Source organism: Notolepis coatsorum (assembly GCF_963971535.1).
Source record: "Notolepis coatsorum genome assembly, chromosome: 1".
Taxonomy (NCBI): domain Eukaryota; kingdom Metazoa; phylum Chordata; class Actinopteri; order Aulopiformes; family Paralepididae; genus Notolepis; species Notolepis coatsorum.
Genome location: NC_140165.1, coordinates 25,863,623 through 25,885,973, shown reverse-complemented (window position 1 = coordinate 25,885,973; position 22,351 = coordinate 25,863,623). Strand labels below are relative to the sequence as shown.

Here is a 22,351-nt window from a genome sequence, read left to right as displayed (position 1 = left end):
CTAAACTCCCATACATCAGACCAAAACAAAAAAAGTATGACCATAAAACCCAAAGTTAAAAAAAAAAGTATATATTGAAATTTTTTATTTTTTATTATTCACTATTTTAGCAAAATAGTACAATTAATTAAGTACAACTAAGTCTGGTAAACATCTCATTTTAAGTGTACTTAGATTACACTTGCAGCATAATGACTATCACAACAAACATGTGCTTTGAATTAGTAAATGAATGAAAGCACATAAAAAGTACCAAAGGTACATTGCGAGTATACTCTCAGAAAAATACATATGGGTAGAAATACTTTCAACACACTTTATATACTAAAAACATACTTTCAGTATGAGGCGACAGTGGCTCGGGAGGTAGAGTGGTCGTCTGGTAATCGGAAGGTTCCCAGTTCCATAGTAGCATACTACAAGAACCTAGGCGTCCACAAAGACGATTTCAAACTGGAAATGGTAACTACAGATGAGGTACTCAATAAACTGAGCGCCCTCCAACCGAACAAGGCCACTGGCCATGACAACATCCCCTCCAAATTCCTCAGAGACTCAGCAGCCGCCATCACCCCAGTCATCACACACATAATAAACCTCTCCATAAAACAGGGACACGTCCCCAAGGACTTCAAAATAGCGAGAGTAACACCCCTGCACAAAAAGGGCAGCAAATTAGACCCAGGCAACTACCGCCCTGTTTCTATCCTTACATCCATCTCGAAAGTCATGGAAAAAATAGTATACGAACAGATCGAAAAGTACTTTTTTTTTTTTTTTTTTTTTATTATTGCAAAACAAAAATTATTAAAAGTCAGTACTCAACACACAATGCATAATGAAACTAACAGTCAAGGTGGCTGAAATGACATGCAAGTACAGAAACAGAAAACAAAAAAAAGTCTATAATAATATTTTACCGTATACAGTGTATATCCAACGAAATTACCAATTATACAAATGCCTTATACAGGATATACCCCTAATACCCATTTTCTAAAACCCTACACACATATGCTCCAGCTCGAACCCCCCCTCCCGGACCCCTCCTTGGATAGTACCTCCATTATCCCTCACTCCTAACCAGACACTACCATTATAAGCTAGCTTTTATTCTCTCCACCACTTCTAACCACATTGACATTTTGGATTCGTTGAGACCCAGAATTCTTGCTGTAGAGAAAATAGTCTACGAACAGGTCGAAAAGTACCTTACGGATAAAAATCTAATCTACGAATTCCAATCTGGCTTCAGAACATCCCACTCCACAGACACATGCCTTCTCTATTTGAACGACCACATCAAACAAGAGGTGGACGTGGGCAAATACTGCGGCATGGTCATGCTAGACCTACAAAAGGCCTTCGACACTGTCAATCACTCCATTCTGATTGACAAGCTAAAAGCAATTGGTTTTGATAGTTTATCAGTGAGCTGGATACAGTCCTACCTGGAGGGGAGAGAACAGATGGTGGAGGTAAACGGTACCCTACCCCCCCCCCCTCACAGTGAACTGTGGTGTTCCACAAGGAAGCATACTAGTAGGACCACTACTGTTCCTAATTTATGCAAATGACATGTCGTCAGCTTGTGACTGCAACTTGTTCCTGTTTGCGGACGACTCAGCCCTGCTGGTCTCTGACAAGAACAAGTTACAGGTTGAAAAAACCCTCAGCTCGGAACTAGGCAAAATCTGCATATGGCTCGCCGACAACAAACTATCATTACACATGGGCAAAACAGAGTCCATTCTCTTCGGTTCAAATAACAAACTCAGCAAAACCGACGGCTTCTCAGTTACAGTGGGTGACAATATTGTCACAAGGAAAGATGAAATTACCTACCTGGGTTCCATCCTAGAGGCTAATCTTTCCTGTGACAAAATGGCATCCAATGTAATAAAAAAAGTCAATCAACGAACTCGATTCTTGTACCGGATCTCCTCCCTGGTAAACAAGAATACCCTGAAGACTCTGGCAGGAGCACTCATTCAAGGGTACTACAACTATGCTTGCACCTCATGGTACCAAAGCACCTCAAAGGCACTAAAAACCAAATTACAAACATCTCAAAACAAACTAGTCAGACTACTGCTTGACCTGACTCCTAGAACCCACCTCACCCCTGCACACTTTGCCAACCTAGGATGGCTTAGAGTAGACGACAGAGTACAGCAACTTGCAATGGGCCTGGTCTACAAGATACACTACACGACCAAGGTACCCATGTACATGTCAAAATACTTCCCAAAGGTCAGTGAATACCACGATCACAACACCAGAGGGAGCTCCACAAATCATGTAAAACCCAGATTCGGCTCAAACAAGGGACTAAACACGTTTCGCAATTATGCCACAACAATGTGGAACGCCCTACCCAAAGCTGTAAAGGAATGTGAATCACTACCCACCTTCAAAAACACTCTCAAAGAACACCTACGGGAGACTGCAATTCAAAACTGGCCCCTACAAATGTCCTAACCCAGTTGTACAATAAAGACCAAGCATGGCTTTGTCAGTATTCCAATGTACAGCCCCACCCAACCCCACCCCACCTACCCAACCTCCTCCAATGTACAGTTTCTATGTCAAATGTATGTCAGTATTCCAATGTACAGTGCCCCCCCCCCCACCTCCAATGTACAGCCCCAACCCACCTACCCAACCTCCCCCAATGCACAGTTTCTATGTCAAATGTATATACACTCTTTTTCTGGATTTTTTTTAGTATCACAAACAGTACTGTATTTGAAAATCTGGTATGTCATAAATGTATAGATGTAGCAGTACTGTCTATCTGTATGTCGTGTGTGTCATATGATGAATTGAAAATGGGGGACCCTGATGGAAACAAGACGAAAGTCTTTCTCAGGTCTGCATCCTCTTAACAATTGTATGTATTGAGCTGTACTGTACTGTACCCATTCTGCAATCTGTTAATAAACTTTTCAATCAATCAATCAATCCTTGAGCAAAGACACTTAACCCCTAACTGCTCCTGATGCAGGGTTCTACAGTGCGACCATATTGCTCACATATGCCCCTAAAAATATGTGTGTGCGAACCTGAAAAATCAATTACTCGCACGGCGTGCGAGTGCAGATTACAGCCCCAGTCGTTCTTTTTATTTCTCCGCTGAGAATCGTTAAAAAACTACAAGTCCCACATTGCACTCAAGCCAACGGTCCAATCACAGTAGAGTGACATGACTGGTTTCATGGGAAATAAAGCTAATGATCAATCGGAAGCTCTGATTTGGCTTGTTTACTTCCTGCAAGTCGGCCATTGTGATCAGGGCTCTGATTGCGATATGAGAGTGTTTTCCAACACACTTATTGAATGAATGAATGAAAACTGAATGAATGAATGAATGAAAACTTTATTTAACAGATTGCAGAATGGGTACAATACAGTACGGCTCAATACACACAATTGTTAAGGGGATGCAGACCAGAGAAAGACGTTTGTCTTGTTTACATCAGGGTCCCCCATTTTCAATTCATAGACATTTATGACATACACAACATACATGACATTTATGGCATAGGGACATACAGGTATTTAGTACCGATACATTTGTGACATAAACGGTATTCAAATATACAGCACTGTTACCCATAGATCCTGACAGAGCATATACATATGATGGGGAGGGGACTGTACATTAGGAGGGGGTGGGTGGGTGGGAGAGAAATAGTTAATAGGGGGTTTGGGCATTTACGGTGGCCAGTTTCGAATTGCAGCCTCCCGTAGGTGCTCTTTAAGAACGGTTTTGAATGTGGGTAGGGATTCACATTCCTTTACAGCTTTGGGTAGGGCGTTCCACATTGATGTGGCATAATTGCTAAACGTGTTTAGTCCCTTGTTTGAGCCGAATCTGTTTTTAACATGATTTGTTGAGCTTCCTCTGGTGTAGTGGTTGTGGTATTCACTGACCTTTGGGAAGTATTTCGACATGTACATGATTGGGTACCTTAGTCGTATAGTGTATCTTGTAGACCAGGCCCATTGCAAGTTGCTGTACTCTGTCGTCTACTCTAAGCCATCCTAGGTTGTCAAAGTGGGCAGGGGTGAGGTGGGTTCTGGGGGTAAGGTCAAGTAGTAGTCTGACCAGTTTGTTTTGTGATGTTTGTAATCTTGTTTTTAGCGCCTTTGAGGTGCTTTGGTACCGGTGCAAGCATAGTCGTAGTACCCTTGAATGAGTGCTCCTGCCAGAGTCTTCAGGGTATTCTTGTTTACCAGAGAGGAGATCCGGTACAAGAATCTAGTTCGTTGGTTGACTTTTTTTATTACATTGGATGCCATTTTGTCACAGGAAAGATTTGCCTCTAGGATGGAACCCAGGTAGGTTATTTCGTCTTTCCTTGTGACAATATTGTCACCCACTGTAACTGAGAAGCCGTCGGTCTTGCTGAGTTTGTTATTTGAACCGAAGAGAATGGACTCTGTTTTGCCCATGTGTAATGATAGTTTGTTATCAGCGAGCCATATGCAGATTTTGCCTAGTTCCGAGCTGAGGGTTTTTTCAACCTGCAACTTGTTCTTGTCAGAGACCAGCAGGGCTGAGTCGTCCACAAACAGGAACAAGTTGCAGTCACAGGCTGACGACATGTCATTTGCATAAATTAGGAACAGTAGCGGTCCTAGTATGCTTCCTTGTGGAACACCACAGCTCACTGTGAGGGGGGGGGGATAGAGTACCGTTTACCTCTACCATCTGTTCTCTCCCCTCCAGGTAGGATTGCATCCAGCTCACTGATAAACTATCAAAACCAATTGCTTTTAGCTTGTCAATAATAATAATAATAATAATAATAATACATCTATTTTATATAGCGCTTTTCCAGGTGCTCAAAGACGCTTTACATGGGCAGGAGAGACAAACTATGGCAAAACAAAAAACAGAACAAAACAGAACAAAATAATACATGACAAAATAAAATAAAATAAAACAGACAGAATTAGAGGTCAAAAGCAAGATTGAAAAGGTGAGTTTTGAGGGCTGATTTAAAAGATGTCAGGGTGTTTGCATCACGGATATGGCTGGGGAAGGCATTCCAGAGGGAGGGGGCAGCAGCAGCAAAGGCCCTGTCGCCCCAGGTCCGGAGCTTGGTCGTGGGAGGTGTTAGGAGGTTGGCATCTGCAGACCTAAGGCGACGGGGGGGCGTGTGACGGTGGAGGAGGTCGGACAGGTAGGGAGGGGCAAGGTTGTTGAGGGCTTTAAATGTGATGAGTAGTATTTTAAAATGTATCCTGTATTTGATTGGAAGCCAGTGGAGGTCGTGGAGGACAGGGGTGATGTGATCAGAGCGATGGGTGGAGGTGAGCATGCGGGCAGCAGAGTTTTGGACATATTGGAGTTTATTGAGAATAGTGTTTGGTGAGCCGTAGAGGATGCTGTTGCAGTAATCTAGTCTTGATGATATGAATGCATGAACCAGTGTTTCAGCAGCGGAGAGTGATAGGGAGGGGCGAAGACGAGCAATGTTCCGGAGGTGATAGAAGGCTGATTTGGTTATGTGGTTCACATGGGGGAGGAAAGAAAGGGTGGAGTCCAGGATGATGCCAAGGTTACGGACGTGAGTGGAGGGGGTGACAATGGTACCATCAATATTTAGGGTGAAATCCTAAATAAAAATCCTCAATCAGAATGGAGTGACAAGCTAGGCCTTTTGTAGGTCCAGCATGACCATGCCGCAGTATTTGCCCACGTCCACCTCTTGTTTGATGTGGTCGTTCAAATAGAGGAGGCATGTGTCAGTGGAGTGGGACGTTCTGAAGCCAGATTGGAATTCGTAGATTAGATTTTTTTCCACCAGGTACTTTTCGACCTGTTCGTAGACTATTTTCTCCATGACTTTCGAGGTGGAGGTAAGAATAGAAACAGGGCGGTAGTTGCCCGGGTCTAATTTGCTGCCCTTTTTGTGCAGAGGGGTCACTCTCGCAATTTTGAAGTCCTTGGGGACGTATCCCTGTTTTATAGAGAGGTTTATTATGTGTGTGATGACTGGGGTGATGGCGGCTGCTGAGTCTCTGAGGAATTTGGAGGGGATGTTGTCATGGCCAGTGGCCTTGTTAGGTTGGAGGGCGCAACAATTTTTGAGTACCTCTTACCAATAGCAATAGATTTTAGAACACCTAGATTTAGCGATAGCAATAGTAATATAACGTTAATGCAACAAAACGAATGCCTTGCTTTGTTAATCATAACGTTGACGCAGTAGCGTATGTCGTTGACTGTAACGGACATGATAACAACATAACACTGTGTACACATTAAAATTGGGATAATCGATTCTAACATTTTCAAATCGATGCAGTTGAATTTTCCCCTTAGGATCGATGCATTGTTACACCCCTACACCAAAGTAACTGGCCCACTGTGTATGTGTGTACAGCTAACTTGGCTAGCATTATCAACAGCAGAGGTGGTCAATAGGGTCCAGCTGCAGCGCCGGACGGCCGGAGTGCAAGCGTTGTGACGTAATTGGCAGACTCAACTGTCAATCAATGGTCTACCTGACACGCAAACTCATAAACAATGTTTCTGTACTGGAGGTGTACAGTATTTCAATAGGCAACCCTGAAAGGATTATTTTTCTAGAAGAGCAACACAGCCAAAACATAGGCATTGTATGCATAAAAGGGGCAAAAGCTAAAGTTAAGTGAGTTGATTTGATAGGGACAGCACATGTTAATGAACATCAAGTACAAAATACAAAATGTAAACATGCAGGGTTGTAGCAAGAGCTAATTTACACACATGCACGCACAGTACAAATATACATTTATTTTTGAAAAAATAAATAAACTCTGTTACTTGAAATATTTTCACTGTGCTCCTAAATATTTTTGGGTGCTCCTAAATGTCTTTGTGTGCTCCTAAATGTTTTCATTTAGGAGCACATGTGCTCCTTGGGAAAAAGGTTAGCGTAGAGCCCTGTGATGAGCAGGTCGGCACCTTGCATGGTCGCCTCTGCCGTCAAGTGAATGTGAGACATAGGTTGTAAAGTGCTTTGGATAGAAGCGCTATATAAATGCAGTCCATTTAGTAAGGAAAAGTATAGTAACTTTTGACTTTGGAAAGTTTAGATATAATCAATCTTTTCCTAATGCAGGTCGCTTTGCTTGGATTTCTGACATGTTCAACATCGGATTTCAGTATGGGAGAAATTATCCAGATTTATTACATGGCGTTTTAAAATTCGCCAAAATGCTTGATTGTGATTGGTCAATTATTTCTCGATAATCCACCGCTGCTAGGGGCAACGCGCAATAATGACCGCTGTAACTGAGGGGTACAATTCCCTGACTGTATTGATAAGTATGGTATCATTAAACCACTACCGCTTTATGTACTTTAACTACTGGCCATACAGTACACAATATATGAATATGATGAACACTTCCCACAATGAAATCGGTTCCAGTCAAAGGTATTAATCAAGTATTTAATGGAGCAAAAGGTACATATGATACTTATATTACATTTGATTGCACTTGTAAGGCAAATGAGTATTCGTAGGCAAATCAACACTGAATGTCCATTCTCTGGTTACGCAGGAGGCAAGTATACAACCTGGCTCTTAGGGAATTATATCTATGGTACACTTAATGATATAGCGGGATATACTGGAAGGGGTCCTCCCGGTTGTAAGCCGGCAGGGGGGGTAGGAGAGCTGTCGGTAGTAGAACGTCTGGTCAACGATATCTAGGGAGACTTCGAGTACAGAAGACAGTGCAATAGACTCTTGATCCGCAGACGAATACAGCTTGGTTCTCTTGTAGGCTGTAGCTCCACAGTGAAGAAAGCTAGGCGGCCTCAGGCTCTCTGAGCGCCGACTCGACCTTGACTCCTCTCGGGGGTAAATCCAACACTCACAGGCGTCGGCGATTATCCGCTCCACAAATCACAGTACCAAAGCAAATATATATTCCAGCCGCACAGGGCTAAGCAGTCGTCGGGTAGGTAATCCAGTGTACATGTCCATTCGGTCCCCGCCTAGATCTCCTCGGATGAAAGCGCCATGTGGTCGGCCCAGCCTGGATAAGAATCTAGCTAACACGAGGAAGCGTTGGAGATGCTGGTCACTTTAGAACTCTAACCGCACGATGCACCATACACAATAGACTATTATTAACTTAATAGAAATACGTCGCACTCGACGGTACAGTGCCAAACTCTGACAATTCAGTTATTAATTCGCACGCGGTCTCAATGCTATTCTGGGGCCAAACAGGCCATACTTCACCACGCGTCGTATCGTGGGTGAGGCTTCACTTAGTGGGTAACAAACTAGGTTAACTAACTTCTGTATCCACCTGCGCTATATTTATTCCGGGCCGGGGCTAGTACAGACATGTCTTGTCGGTAACTTTGAACTTGGCTCCGGGGGCTGGTCCCCTGGCGCCTGGTCCTTTGTCCAATAGGAGAATGAGATATTATGGGCTATAGTAGGCTAAAGGGATATTCCGTGTATATGTACAAGGAATATACAAGGGATATCAAACGATATACAAATACTATTCAATATATATCAACAAATAAATATATATACTCGGTTTAATCTGATCCTTCGTAACAACCGCTGTTAGGGGCAACGGAGCGCTATTGACCAATCACAATCAAGCATTTTGATCGCAGTCACGAAAGGGGCTAAGCTTTACCATTATGTACAGCTGCACTGCATCAGGTGCAATCAAGCCCACACACCTGCCGACGCCAGAGGAGCAACAGAACAACCGCGTCTGCATTTGATCTCGTCTCGTCGATGGTGTAAAATGAATTACGTATATTGTTAGTAAGTTAGCCCTGTAATAAGCGGGATAATGTATAGCTATACTCGGTCATTGTCGCAAAATAATTGACCTTCACTGCGTTTAGAACACCTCGGCGCGGCGCCTCGGTGTTCCAGAACGCAGTGTCGGTCAATTATTTTGCGACAATGACCGAGTATAGCTATACATTATCCCTTACATATTTAGTATTTAGGCCTAACTTTTATGAACCGAATATCCAACCCTGCTGCAAGACAAAGCTGATTTATAGTCAGCATCAAGTATTTCGTATTATTAGATTATGGAGTATATTTCACTTGATAAACACAGGTTTTGTTGTGGCCATCTCGCCTTGCACTCTTCCTTCTAGGGCCAGGCCATAATTAAATATGATTGAGTATCGTCTTGCAACAGAATATGATCATAATGATATATCCTCATATAATGACAACAACTCTGTTGACAAAATGAATGATGGCAACTAAAGATTCTCCCACAATGAGATATGCAATGTTTGAGGGAATATAGTTATGTAATGTTTGAGGGAATAATATTATTATATTATACAATATTATACAACTATAATATTATAGTTGGAAAATCTGAGTTTTGGTTTGGTGTCAGTTTAGCCTATATTATCAAAGCAATGCTAATTGACTTGGATTATTGCATGTGATTTTACACAGACACTGTGATATGCGTGTCCATATTGATAAAGAAGTCCTTAGTGATTATTACAATATCAATATGTTTAAGTAGAAATATGAATTCCTTCCATATGGCACTAGGCCTGCTTCCCTTTGCTACATGACTCAAGCCAAACGTAGTTGAGGCCCGACCTCTCAGACAGGCGCGGTCATCAGCTCTGGCCCGGTGGCTTCAGCTGTGGCTGACTGGGTGACCTGCATTGACTGGGCACCGGACGTGGGCTCCTCACCGCGGGGTCTCCTCCCTCTCGGTTTAAAAAGGCACCCCACCATTCCATCTGTGGTCGCTCGGCTTCGGTGCAAGTCTCCGTAAACCTACAATCATGGCCCCGTCAGGGCCAACTCAATGCCCTCTGTCCTGGATATGATGATGTCACTGGCAGCCACCAGTATTTATAGTAGCTGCTGGTGGGCGGGGCAAATAAAATATAATTAAATGAAATGTAAAAAGAGCACGCCAGACGTGACTAACATTGAGATCCTTGATGACATCACTGTTATTCTAGAGATATTCACAGTGCAGATAGAAAAAAAGGAGCGAGGGTAGAGAGTGAAAAAGGGACAAAGAAAAGAGAGAGAGCAAGAGAGTTAGCCTGGGGGAACAGACTTTGCATACCAGTACTTTCACCAGAGCGTGAGTGTGAGCTTGTGTGACTGTGCATTTGTGTGTGTGTGTGTGTGTGTGTGTGTGTGTGTGTGTGTGTGTGTGTGTGTGTGTGTGTGTGTGTGTGTGTGTGTGTGCAGGCACGTGTGTGCGCGTGTGTGAGAGAGAGAGAGTGAGTGTGTGTGTCTTACTGTCGAGAGGTCAGCCCGTAACTAGGAAACGAGTGACAAAGCCGGAAAAGATTATGTATTAATCTACTTTCTCTCTCTCTTCACTTCTCTCCCATCCTCTCCTCTCTGCCAAATCAGGGCTCTATTAATATTTTGTTTCATTCCTCCCTTCATCTCTCCCTTATCTCTCTGTTTCCTTCTCTCTATCTTTCTTCCATCTTTCTCCTATCCCCTCCCTCTCTCTCTCTATCTAGAGCAGTGCACTAATTGACGGTTTGATTTCCCTGCAATCGCTCTCCCAGTGTGTGTGTGTGTGTGTGTGGGAGGGGTAGGTCAAAATGCTTTACCTTAAAGTGTACCACAATAAATGATTAGATTAGATTCAATGTTGTCATCGCACAGTACAGTACAAAGTAACAGTAAAGTGCATAGCACTGTAACATGTGGAGTATGAATACACTATGTAGTAACCCATACTAGCCAGTGGTTTAATTAATAAGAGTAGGTACTAGGTATGGAATATATACAGATGTAGTTAGTGTAAATAAAATATACAGTGTGGTAGTAGTAGTTATGAGTACAGTGAGGGAGGTAGTTATGAGTATGGTGAGGTAGGTAGTTATGAACTTATGAGTACAGTGAGGTAGGTAGTCATGAGTAGTGAGGTAGGTAGTTATGAGTACAGTGAGGTAGGTAGTTATGAATATGAGTACAGTGAGGTAGGGAGTAGGGTGTGGACATTTCTCGATTCTAAGATACATCGCGGTGCGGACGATTCAGCGTCGATGCAGTGACAGAACATAATCGATTATTAGGGCGGCTGGGTGGCGCAGTGGACATTGCACTCGTCACCAACGCAAGAGACACCGGGTTCGACTCCGGCTGTCGGCGTTGCCTCCGGCTTGGGCCGGCCGTCATACTAACTCAATTGGCAGAGTTAGCGGGTGGAAGTCGATGGGTGGTAATGTGGACGTTGTGGACAGCGACTCCTGCAGGTCGGTTGGGGACGCCTGCACAGCAGAGACAGGAAATGGCGGGAGTAGTGTGAGCTTCCCACATGTTACACCTTGCCAATGAGAGTCCGCGCTGGCAGGTGAAAATATGTGACAGGCTGCCTCCACATGTATCGGAGGGGACATGTGATGCAAGGCTTCTATCCTCCCTACAACCGGCCAGTGGGGGGCATATGTGAGCAACGTTCCAAGACAGGGGAGGGGAGAATTGACACAGCGAAATTGGGATGGGAGAAAAATAGAAAAAAATGGACAAAAAAAAATAACAATCGATTATTATAAAAAAATATGTAACTAGTGCTCTGGTCATGCATCCACTCAACTCATAGAAAATACAGCATCAGGCTAGTCTAAAAGTATTGATACGGATACTAATAAAAAGAGTATTGAACCGTTTTTAACAGCTGGGTATCGAGATACCTTTCTAGTATCTGTATCATGCAACACTAGTAAAGACATTTATTTTGACATTCTGATTTAAGAACTTTCTAAATAAAAGTTAATTTATCTGACTGCTTGTATTAATTGATAAAGTACTAGCCATGTGCAGTAATATAGATTATAAAATTGAGGATGTAATATATTATTGAGCTGCATCGAGATGCATCGTAGAATCGAATCGAATAGTAGACAGCTGAATCGTAATCTAATCATGAGGCCAGTGAAGATTCACAGCTCTAGTTATGAGTACAGTGAGGTAGGTAGTTATGAGTACAGTGAGGTAGGTAGTTATGAGTACAGTGAGGTAGGTAGTTGTGAGTAGTGAGGTAGGTAGGTATGAGTACAGTGAGGTAGGTAGGTAGGTATGAGTAGTGAGGTAGGTAGTTATGAGTACATTGAGGTAGGTAGTTATGAGTACAGTGAGGTAGGTAGTTATGAGTATGGTGAGGTATGAGTATGGTGAGGTAGGTAGTTATGAGTAGTGAGGTAGGTAGTTATGAGTACAGTGAGGTAGGTAGTTATGAGTACAGTGAGGTAGGTAGTTAGTTAGGAGTACAATGAGGTAGTTACGAGTACGGTGAGGTAACCGTTAGGGGTGCACCGATGTATCGGTCGGGTATCGCTATCGGCCGATAAGTGCCTTGTTGACTGCAATCGGCCTATCGGCCGATAAGCTCGAATGTGCCGATGGCAGTAGCCGATAAATTCAGTCGCGTCCTGCACATTGTGCACAACGGCGCCGCCCCCAGTCCCCCACACACACAAGCTACTGCATCAAAGTTACTACTAAATATTCAACATTCTCTTTTGAGACTCCGCTTCAGACTCTTATCATTTGGCACTAAAAGCTAAACATTGTCACCGATATGGCTGTCCACAACATGTCATTAATTGTGTACGCGAGGTGGTCGCTCAGTGACGACGCTAACATGAGCTAGGTTAGCTAGCATGAGCTACCGGCAGATAGAAGACTAACGTTACTGGTGAAAATGTGATTTACGTTGAAATACTCCTTTGCCAACTTGCTGTACTTTGCTTGCAGGTCTGCAGCCATTATTGCTGGATTATGAATAGCCCCAACTTTAGCCAAGGTAACGTTATGGCTAAACCTTTAACGTTAGTTAACGCTAGCTTTCGGTTAGCTGTTCAATGCTATTAATAATAATAACACAACCAAGCGAACCCATCACAGCTCCCCGTCAACACCCCTCTCTCGGGAAGATGGCATTTAAGAAAGTATCTGCTGTTAAAATGACACAAACATTAGTTTTGTGGCATTAACGTTATATAGTTAGTGTTACACGTTCAATAACATCAGCATATTATTTACCCGAAGATAGCAAGTAAGCAAGGCATTACTCCGTTCATAGCTCAGTTCCATTCCGTTGCTCATTCCGTACCCAACTACCCATTCTGCAATCTGTTAATAAAGTTTTCAACCAGACAAATGTATAGAAAGGCTTCGTTTTATTATAACATTTGTTGCAGTAAAATCATTGTGTCTCGTTTGGTCATCCTGTGGAGCGCGCTGGTCGGCGGGCAGCTAACGTATTAGCTTGTTGTGGTTCTCGCAAGCAGATCAATAGCGGCATGCCCGGAAGTAGAAAATTAATAAACGCTTGCCGATTGGTGGTAAGAACAGCAGGAGGTGGGTGCTAGCGGTGTGGCGTAATTGGCCGAATCGACTGTCAATCAAAATGGTTCTATTGCATTGGTTGAAAGCTCTGGTTGAGAGAATAGTATCCATCTGCAGGCCGCCAGACGATACTGGGAGAGGGATAATAGTGCTACATGGCATGGCTGAATTAATACCATAAACATATTTCTTGATGTTTCCTTTTTTTAAGTAAGTAAAGAGGCCTACAAATACAAACATACAAATATACAGTAGTTTCATTAATTTTTTTTTAAATATATATATATATATTAAAAAAAATTACAAATACTTATTTTTTGCCACAAATATCGGAATCGGTATCGGTATCGGCCGATTGTGTTAGTTGAACAATCGGTATCGGTGGCCAATTTTCATATCGGTGCATCCCTAGTAACCGTCACGGTGACCAAATGCGTCCACATTTTTATAACAATAGCGAATATAACTTACCCTGCGCCGTTTTCATTGAGGTTTCTTACAAATTAACAATGTTTTATTTGTCCTTTATATGCGGATAACATTAAAATCTTAAATTGTACCATTATGTTTCCCTTTAGACAACAAAACATAATGCTAATGATGCACTTTATAATAATAATTAGGTGACCATTCTCGATCACTGTACTCTGGTCCCAATAATAGTTTAACGCTGTTCAGATCGCGTTTTCCTAATCCGGTGACAGAGGTGCTAAAGGTCTTGGGAATTGTATTAATTTTGTAGTCTTAACATTCATTCATTTTCACCTTTTAAACCAATGCTGCCATCTACTGACAACAGAAAGTGTTGTCTATAACGTTAAATTGATTAGAGGCTCGCCGCACACTTGTAAACACTGTCGCCCAAAACACATTCTAGAGATTCCCACTTTTTACTGGTACATAGGTTCATATCTAATAGTCTTTAGATGACTAAATATAGATGTTGAATACTCATGAAATTTGAGATATATTCTAAAATAAGTATAATTTCACTTCATCTACCTGTCGACATGAAATTCCCAAACGCTGACTGTAAAAAAGCCTGGATGTCGCGCAAAATGGGGCATGACCGAATTTGGTCCCAGACAAAGAGAGTAGAGCCATATGAAATCAGTTTTTATTATTTTCCAAATTCCATTAAATTTTTTCCCAAATTCAGTTTTTTCCGTTTTAATATTACAGAATTCTGTATTTAGCTTTTTGTGCTCATTTTACCATCAGAAATAGTGTTTAATAAGTGGGAATGAATAAATGTCCACAATTGAATAAGATATAACAGTCCATTTAATGTTTTTAAGTGCTGCAACTCAGAAATACAGTTCAATTTTACACAATATTTTTCAAATGATATTGTGACCAAAATAAAAATACACATTTCAAGTGTAAACAATAGATACAGCTAGCTACTACTGACATTATCACAATGACAATGTCAGTAGCCTAGCTATATCTATTATATTGTGATGCAATATAGTAATGCATAATTTAGGCATCTTTAGTTTATTTATTTCGTTTATAAAGGACAGTGTATAATGACAATCGTTTGCATTAAACAAATGGATGGGTGCACTAGATTTAACTATAAGCTATAATTTCCATCTATAGTCCTATGTACTGTAACGTTACATAGTTATTTAAGTTTATTTAGTTTATAAAGGACAGTGTGTAATGACAATAGTTTGCATTAAACAAATGGATGGGTGCACCAGATTTAGCAAGAAGCTATCATTTCCATCTATAGTCCTGGCTATGTACTGTAACGTTACATAACTATTTAAGTTTATTTAGTTTATAAAGGACAGTGTGTAATGACAATCGTTTGCATTAAACAAATGGATGGGTGCACCAGATTTAGCAAGAAGCTATCATTTCCATCTATAGTCCTATGTACTGTAACGTTACATAACTATTTAAGTTTATTTAGTTTATAAAGGACAGTGTGTGTAATGACAATCGTTTGCATTAAACAAATGGATGGGTGCACCAGATTTAGCAAGAAGCTATCATTTCCATCTACAGTCCTATGTACTGTAACGTTAGCTATTTAATCACAATAGTGTCGCACGTGTTTTTGCGGGTCCAGTCCACGGAACGTTGACAGAATTAGCAAAACACCTTATCGCCGGAGGCATACAAGTTTAGGATACTGTTCTGCTCTGAATTGAGGGCTTATTTAGGAATTTCTTAGCTTCTTGACGATGTTAACACCAAAGCAGCCAGACGCTTGAGCACTGCTGCTGCGTGTTGTGTGTAACCCGCTGTAGTGTCCTCGCCTCCCCGATCATGTTTGCTTTGCACCAAACGTTCCACCCAAAAACTGAATTTCAGTCAAGATTAGGCCAAATTCTGCAATATTCCACGTTTTACAGTTGATTCCATTTTTATTGGTCAATTCCGTGAACGCGGATTTCATATGGCTCTAAAAGAGAGTGACTGAGATTGGTCTACGTTCCGTTAGGTAGTTATGAGTACAGTGAGGTAGGTAGCTATGAGTATGACAGTTGTAGGTAGTAGAAAAGTATGGATTGAGTGTAAGCAACAGAGTTCATACAGTATGGGTTGAGTTTATATGGTATGGGGAGTGTGTGTGTGTGTGTGTGTGGGCTGTAATGCATTTTAATAGTGCATGAGCCATTAGAAGCTTTTAAAAAACAGGCTTGTATGATATGTTCCTCCTCGTGAAGCTAATTAAAAAACGGACCCATTATCATTATGATGTGGTCCATAACACACACACACACACACACTTATCCATGTTAATGACCAGAATTATATTGCATTATGACTGAGTAGGACTGTCTTTGTAATACTGTTAAATATAGGCCCTCAAAACATATGTCTCACCCACAACGCTAATCTAAACCAGACTAGGGCTGACCTCGACTAGTCGACTAGTCGATCAAAAGTCGACTGCCAACCTCTTAGTCGAATGCAAAAATTAAAAAATAAGTATAATATTTAAAAGATTGTTTTTTTGGATCACTCTTTCCAAAAGCAAAGAGGTCTAGAAGCATGACTAACGCTAATGGCGTTACCAGCGAGGCTAACTGCCTAAGAAAACGGGCACAGAGGCACTGAAAGAGGATTTCTCCCATCTAATGAACACACTAGACAAATATCAAGATGTATCCATCAGTGGACCAATTGCATGCTTTTGCAGAGGACAAGAAGCCTTCAGTCGACTCCATCAGACATTAAGCACCCCCACAGCCCAAATGGAATGATGGAATTATAATTTCTTTTTCTTTTTTGCATTCGTGGGGGGTAGTCGACTTCCAGGCGACTTTCTGCCAATTTTGGCCAATCGTATTGCGAATGAAGACTATACGGAAAGCATAAGCACTGTTGAATTCAAAATGTTACCCCCTGGCTCTCAAGGCAAGGTTTGTGGCACCGCTGAAAACAAGCGGGATGTCTTTCCATAGCCGACAGCCAAAGGGAGGGATGTGCATTTCCAACTCTCTTTCTTTTATTAGAGTTGTAAACAATGCAGCTCACTTTGAGTGACACAAGCCCCATGACAGCAGCTACAGTAAGAGGATCCGTGTGTCGTTACGTAACCGTCTTAGCCGTCGTCTGCGACCTCTCACCGCGCCGCTGTCCCCGGGCAGGCCGGCCCAGAAGGACAAGACATGCAGAGAGAAAACACGCGGTTCAGGGAAAGGCTTTCAGAATTCACAAGACAAGACGGAATAACAACCTTTTCACAGGTTTCTATGTAATCACAACAAACGCCGACATTTAGCACGTGTAAACGGTAATGTGAGGCTATTGTTACTATTCCAATTAAGTGTCAAAAACCCACATGGAGGGCGGCTGAGTGGCGCAGTGGGCAAGGCGCTCGCCACTACTGCAGGAGATACTGGTATCGAGCCCAGCTCTCTGCGTTGCTACCGGCTTGGCCGGTCGTCATACTAACACAATTGGCAGTGTTAGAGGGTGGGAAAGCCGGTGGGTGGGGATTGGACGTTGTGGACAGCGACTCCTACAGGTCGGTTGGGTGACGCCTGTACAGTAGAAACGGGAAGTATCGGGGGCAGCGTGAGCCTCCCACGCGTTACTCCTCGCCACTGAGAGTTCGAGCTGCTGCGGTGAAAAGATGCGACAGGCTGCCTCCTCGTGTACCGGAGGGGACACGTGATGCAAGGCTTCTATCCTCACTACAGCCGACCGGTGGGAGGCATAGTCTAGCAATGTTCAAGACAGGGGAGGGAAGAATTGGAATTACGAAATTGGGATGGGAGAAAAATAGAAAAATAAGGAGAAAAAGTGGATAAAAAAAATTTTAAATAAAAAACCACATGAACCAACCGGGTCTCCAGTCCACCGCCGGTAACAACAATAAATTTAATTACCCCGACTCCCAGAGCAGGACCAACAGGCTTAACCAGTCCAACACCGCCTTCCTTTCTACTCCTACCGTCAACAAGACGGAGCAGTTAACCTCTGGCACCAGACACGCTGATGTTGCTCCTTGACTATTAATCATTACAGCGCAGGAAACACAGAGAGCAACTCGGTTGATGATGGCAGTGTGTGGTGGTCTAGTGGCACAACAAAGCTTTTGACCGAGGAAGTATATTTCTGAAAGTCTTCCAAAACAAAGGCTGTGGATGTGGAGTGGCAGGAGACTTTTGAACGGCTCTCGTTATATACTTCTCTTCGATTTTAGGTGAGAATGATTAGACAATGATTCTAGACGTTTGTCATGACTGTTGACTGCCGTGCCGAGGTAGAATGTCTATTTATTTACTGTACTGCTGTTGCATCAGTCGAGGAAACAGAGTGGTGCAGGAGGAATCTGACTGCCAGCTGATGCTTCTTCCGACAAATTGGATACCAAACAATCATCGGTGGTAAACTTTTCTGACCCACTGGCGCTGCTACCACCACCACATGCACAAGTTCAACCCACTGGCGGTGCCCCCACCACACACACAAGTTGAACCCACTGGCGCTGCCCCCACCACGACACACACACACAACCCACTGGCGCTGCCCCCACCACGACACACACACAACCCACTGGCGCTGCCCCCACCACGACACACACACAACCCACTGGCGCTGCTACCACCATGACACACACACAAGTTCAACCCACTGGCGCTGCTACCACCACACACACAACCCACTGGCGCCTTTACCACCACCACACATAACATAACCCACTGGTGCTGCTACTACCACCACCACACCACACATAACATAACCCACTGGTGACATTAACACCCGCAAAATGCGGGTATAATTCGGCAGTGGCATGTAACTCTGTCACTCTTACCAGCCACTTTGGCGGGTGACCTTTTGGTAGCATTATTTCTGAAAAAAAAAATCATTGTAGTTTACAAAAGGCATCTGAAATAATTACGTCAATTCGCGGTGATACTTCATGATACTACAACTCCCATGAGCACTGGGTGCGCAGACTGCGCACAGTGTGCTCATTCCATTGGCCCATCCACTTCGCCCTCTCGCATGTTGCCTCCGTCTGTGAAAGCTGAACGAACGCTGCTAACGTTAACTAGCTAACATTAGCTAGCAAGACAGTTAGCTACAATGTGGCAGAATATTGTGGGTGTAAAAAGACCGGGTGAAGCAATCAATCAACAAACAAAAAAGAGAAGTGAGAATGAGATTGAGAGAAAAAACTAACAAAGTACAAGAGGAGGCAAATAAAAATAACCGGTTATTCAATGAAAAGTGGCGGTCAGGTCGCGGGTGGCTAGGGTATGATCCAACGAAGAAGCTCATGTTCTGCATTGATTGTCGGATTTATGGTCCAAAAGCATGTCATGTGTTATTGGCACAACCAATTTAAAATGAGAAACTATAAAGGATCATGAGGTATCAAACGGCCACATGCTTTTTGGTGAGCCAAAAAGTTAATGTCAAGCCCTGCACACAACCCCCTGGCGCTGCTACCATAACTATACATAACCCACTGGCGCTGTTACCACCACTACACAACATAACCCACTGGCGCTGCTACCACCACTACAAATAACCTAAGAACATGTGGGAGACGCAGCCTAGTATGGACCCTGGACAGCCCTAATCGATATCTTGCAGATCCCTAATACAGTATAAGGACACCATAGTGCCAGCCACTGTCTGCAACAGATCAAATAAATCCACTGTGTTAGCTCAGGCTTCCCGATGAGGTGACCCAAAGGTTTGGCACAATTAACCCTGTGATATGGCAAAAGGGGGTCTTCAGTGTGGAGAGAAGAGATGGGCCTCACACACAAACATTCCTGAGCTGATTCAGCACATGTGACTGCAAGTTATCCTCGCAGGAAAATGTATCCTGGCAACCTCTCGCTCCCACACACACACACACACACACACACACACACACTCACACACACACAATAAAGATACCCCCAGAGCCACAGCTGACATTGTGTCTGTGCTGCTATGGGAGAGAGACAAGCCAAGCATCTACACAGTACACACAAAGTCTTGGCCAACATATGTTGGCTCTCTCGTCTGATGCAGGGTGAAGTACTGGCCCCGGCAGAACCCAGGTCATAAGAGTGGAGTCACCGGTTGGTTTGTCAATGCAAATACACACGAATCCTCCAAGAACAAAAAGGCAATGTGTGTGTGCTAACAGCTCACCGCCCACTCCCGGCATTCTAACGGGACAGCGAGAGGAAAGGGATGTGTAAGCATGGGGTGTGTGTTTACACACAACTGTATAATAGACTCCCTCAACACCCGCTCCGGTGCCTGTGTCACTCAATCAATTACAGATTCAAGACCATCTTGTAAAGGCCCTGAATACACTTTAGCTCTTTCATGGAGGATCAATCAATCTTATTTTTTCAGCCTTAAGGACAGCATCTGTTATTACAGGGGAATACCTGCAAGGGAGTTATGTATGTGTGCGTGTGTGTGTGTGCGTGTGTGTGTGTGTTTTAGTGAGGGATTACAGAGAATGGGATGAGCATGACTGCGGTGCAAAGCTCACGTGAGAGCAGCCGTTTTTATTGGTTGCCAGGACTGTGTCCATGCTTTATCACTAAGTGAATCAAATCCGGCCAACAGCTGACTCAAGGCAAGCTGACTCTGCTAGTAGTAGGCTCGATGTTAGGCTCATTCATCCCACCTCCTGTAAAATGCCATGCAGTGTTGCACTGGGCTGTGTGGCGAACACTAGTACCTACACTGAAGAATAACTAGCAGGGGATACTAACCTCTGGGCACCTGCCAGTGGAGAAATGCCATAACATTAGCCATGACGTCATTACATACATGACAGCTAGTTTGTTTCCCATACAGAAATGTTCAGTGGCATCAGAAAAGCCCACCACATAGATTGATTGATAACGTTATTAACAGATTGCAGAATGGGTACAATACAGTACGGCTCAATACACAATTGTTAAGAATGGGATGCAGACCAGAGAAAGACTTTCGCCTTGTTTACATCAGGGTCCCCCCATTTATATGATACCCCAGTCACCCAGACCCACCACCAACAAAAAACTGATACAGTGCTTATTGTGTTGCATGGAGACTGTCTTTTCTACTTTGTAGTTAGCAATTGAGGAAATGCATTTACCTTGTTGCAATACAGCATCCACACCTCGTATAATCTCTCGTTGGAAGCCATTGTGCCGATGGGTGTCTGGTGTAGCCCCCTCCCCAACAGTAGGAACACACACAGAGGTCAGTGCTCAGGCCGGGCTCCTCATGTTGGGCCACAACTAGCTACATCTCTGCCGCGGGACATCAGTTATTAGTCAACAACACTCGAGAGACCGTTCATTCTCGTAAATATCACACTCCCTCAAAAAAAGAAAACGGTCCTTCCAAAATGGGGAAAAGGGGACGCCAAACTCTTTGTGTTTGATGACCGTAAGGAACTTCCAAAAATAAATTATTATTCCATGATCGAGGGCATTTCCTCCTCTGGGGGACTGGACCAGCTGGTGACGGTATTCCAGTCCTCTTTGGACAATCTTGTTGTTGAGGGTTCTTCTCTCTCTCTCTGGACAGCTTGACTTCCCCTGTGTTGTTGCACCCTGTGGGATAATAACAACACAAGACAAACAATAAAAAACACTCAACAAGACGGCGAGTTTACAGGAGCAATCGCCCCAAACATTAGCAGCAGCTTTTAGCAGCCGACACAACTGGCAACAACAAAAGCGTTGCATGAGAATTCACCCCGAATGTACGTTATATGTCAAAAAACTAAACTAACCGATATAACTAAACAAGACAGTCCTGCTTCGTTGGTGTGTATCGCTCGTCCTTTACCTGGTGAAGCTAGCTAACAGCTAGCTGTCAAAAAGGCGAGTTCCTTTTCTCCCCTGCTGCCTCTCCTTCTCATCATGTGACATCAAGTGTGAATTAAAGCCTCCACCACCAAAGCACAACAGACTACAACATTCCTGCAGCTGAGCACACGTAAAGCAGTGAGAAAATACTTAACCCCCCCAACAAGGGAAGTGCAATGAGCAGCTCACCTGAGGACGAGGAGACAACTGTCACTGTGGCGGCGTTACTTCCAGACTGCTGCTGGCAGACTCAACAAGACGCCAACAACGCGCAATGGGGTATATCTGCAGAGCCGCAAGCCCAACGTCTGGGCGGGGCTTCGTGGCTTGTACTCGGTTTGAGGCGGGTCTTCGGGGCTTGTACTCGGTTTGAGGCGGTGCTTCGGGGCTTGTACTCGGTTTGAGGCGGGGCTTCGGGGCTTGTACTCGGTTTGAGGCGGGATTCGGGGCTTGTACTCGGTTTGAGGAGGCGGGAATTCAGGGCTTGTACTCGGTTTGAGGCGGGTCTTCGGGGCTTGTACTCGGTTTGAGGCGGAGCTTCAGGGCTTGTACTCTGTTTGAGGCGGGGCTTCGGGGCTTGTACTCGGTTTGAGGCGGGACTTCGGGGCTTGTACTCGGTTTGAGGCGGGTCTTCGGGGCTTGTACTCGGTTTGAGGTGGGGCTTCAGGCATAGGCGGAGTTTGAACTTGACGCCAGGGGGTGCGACTGCTT

At 43.7% G+C, this 22,351-nt stretch overlaps 1 protein-coding gene across 1 annotated transcript in view; it reads right to left on the bottom strand.

Moving 5' to 3' along the window:
- nbeal1 (neurobeachin-like 1) overlaps positions 1 to 21,868 on the bottom strand; it is a gene marked incomplete at its 3' end in the record, with an annotated part of 156,290 nt that extends 134,422 nt beyond the window's left edge. Inside the window, 2 exon segments of the mRNA XM_084319022.1 lie at positions 20,920 to 21,382; positions 21,830 to 21,868. Of these exon segments, the coding sequence (XP_084175148.1) occupies positions 20,920 to 20,970 (51 nt within the window). The 5' untranslated portion in view covers positions 20,971 to 21,382; positions 21,830 to 21,868.
- Positions 21,869 to 22,351: the final 483 nt, after the last annotated feature.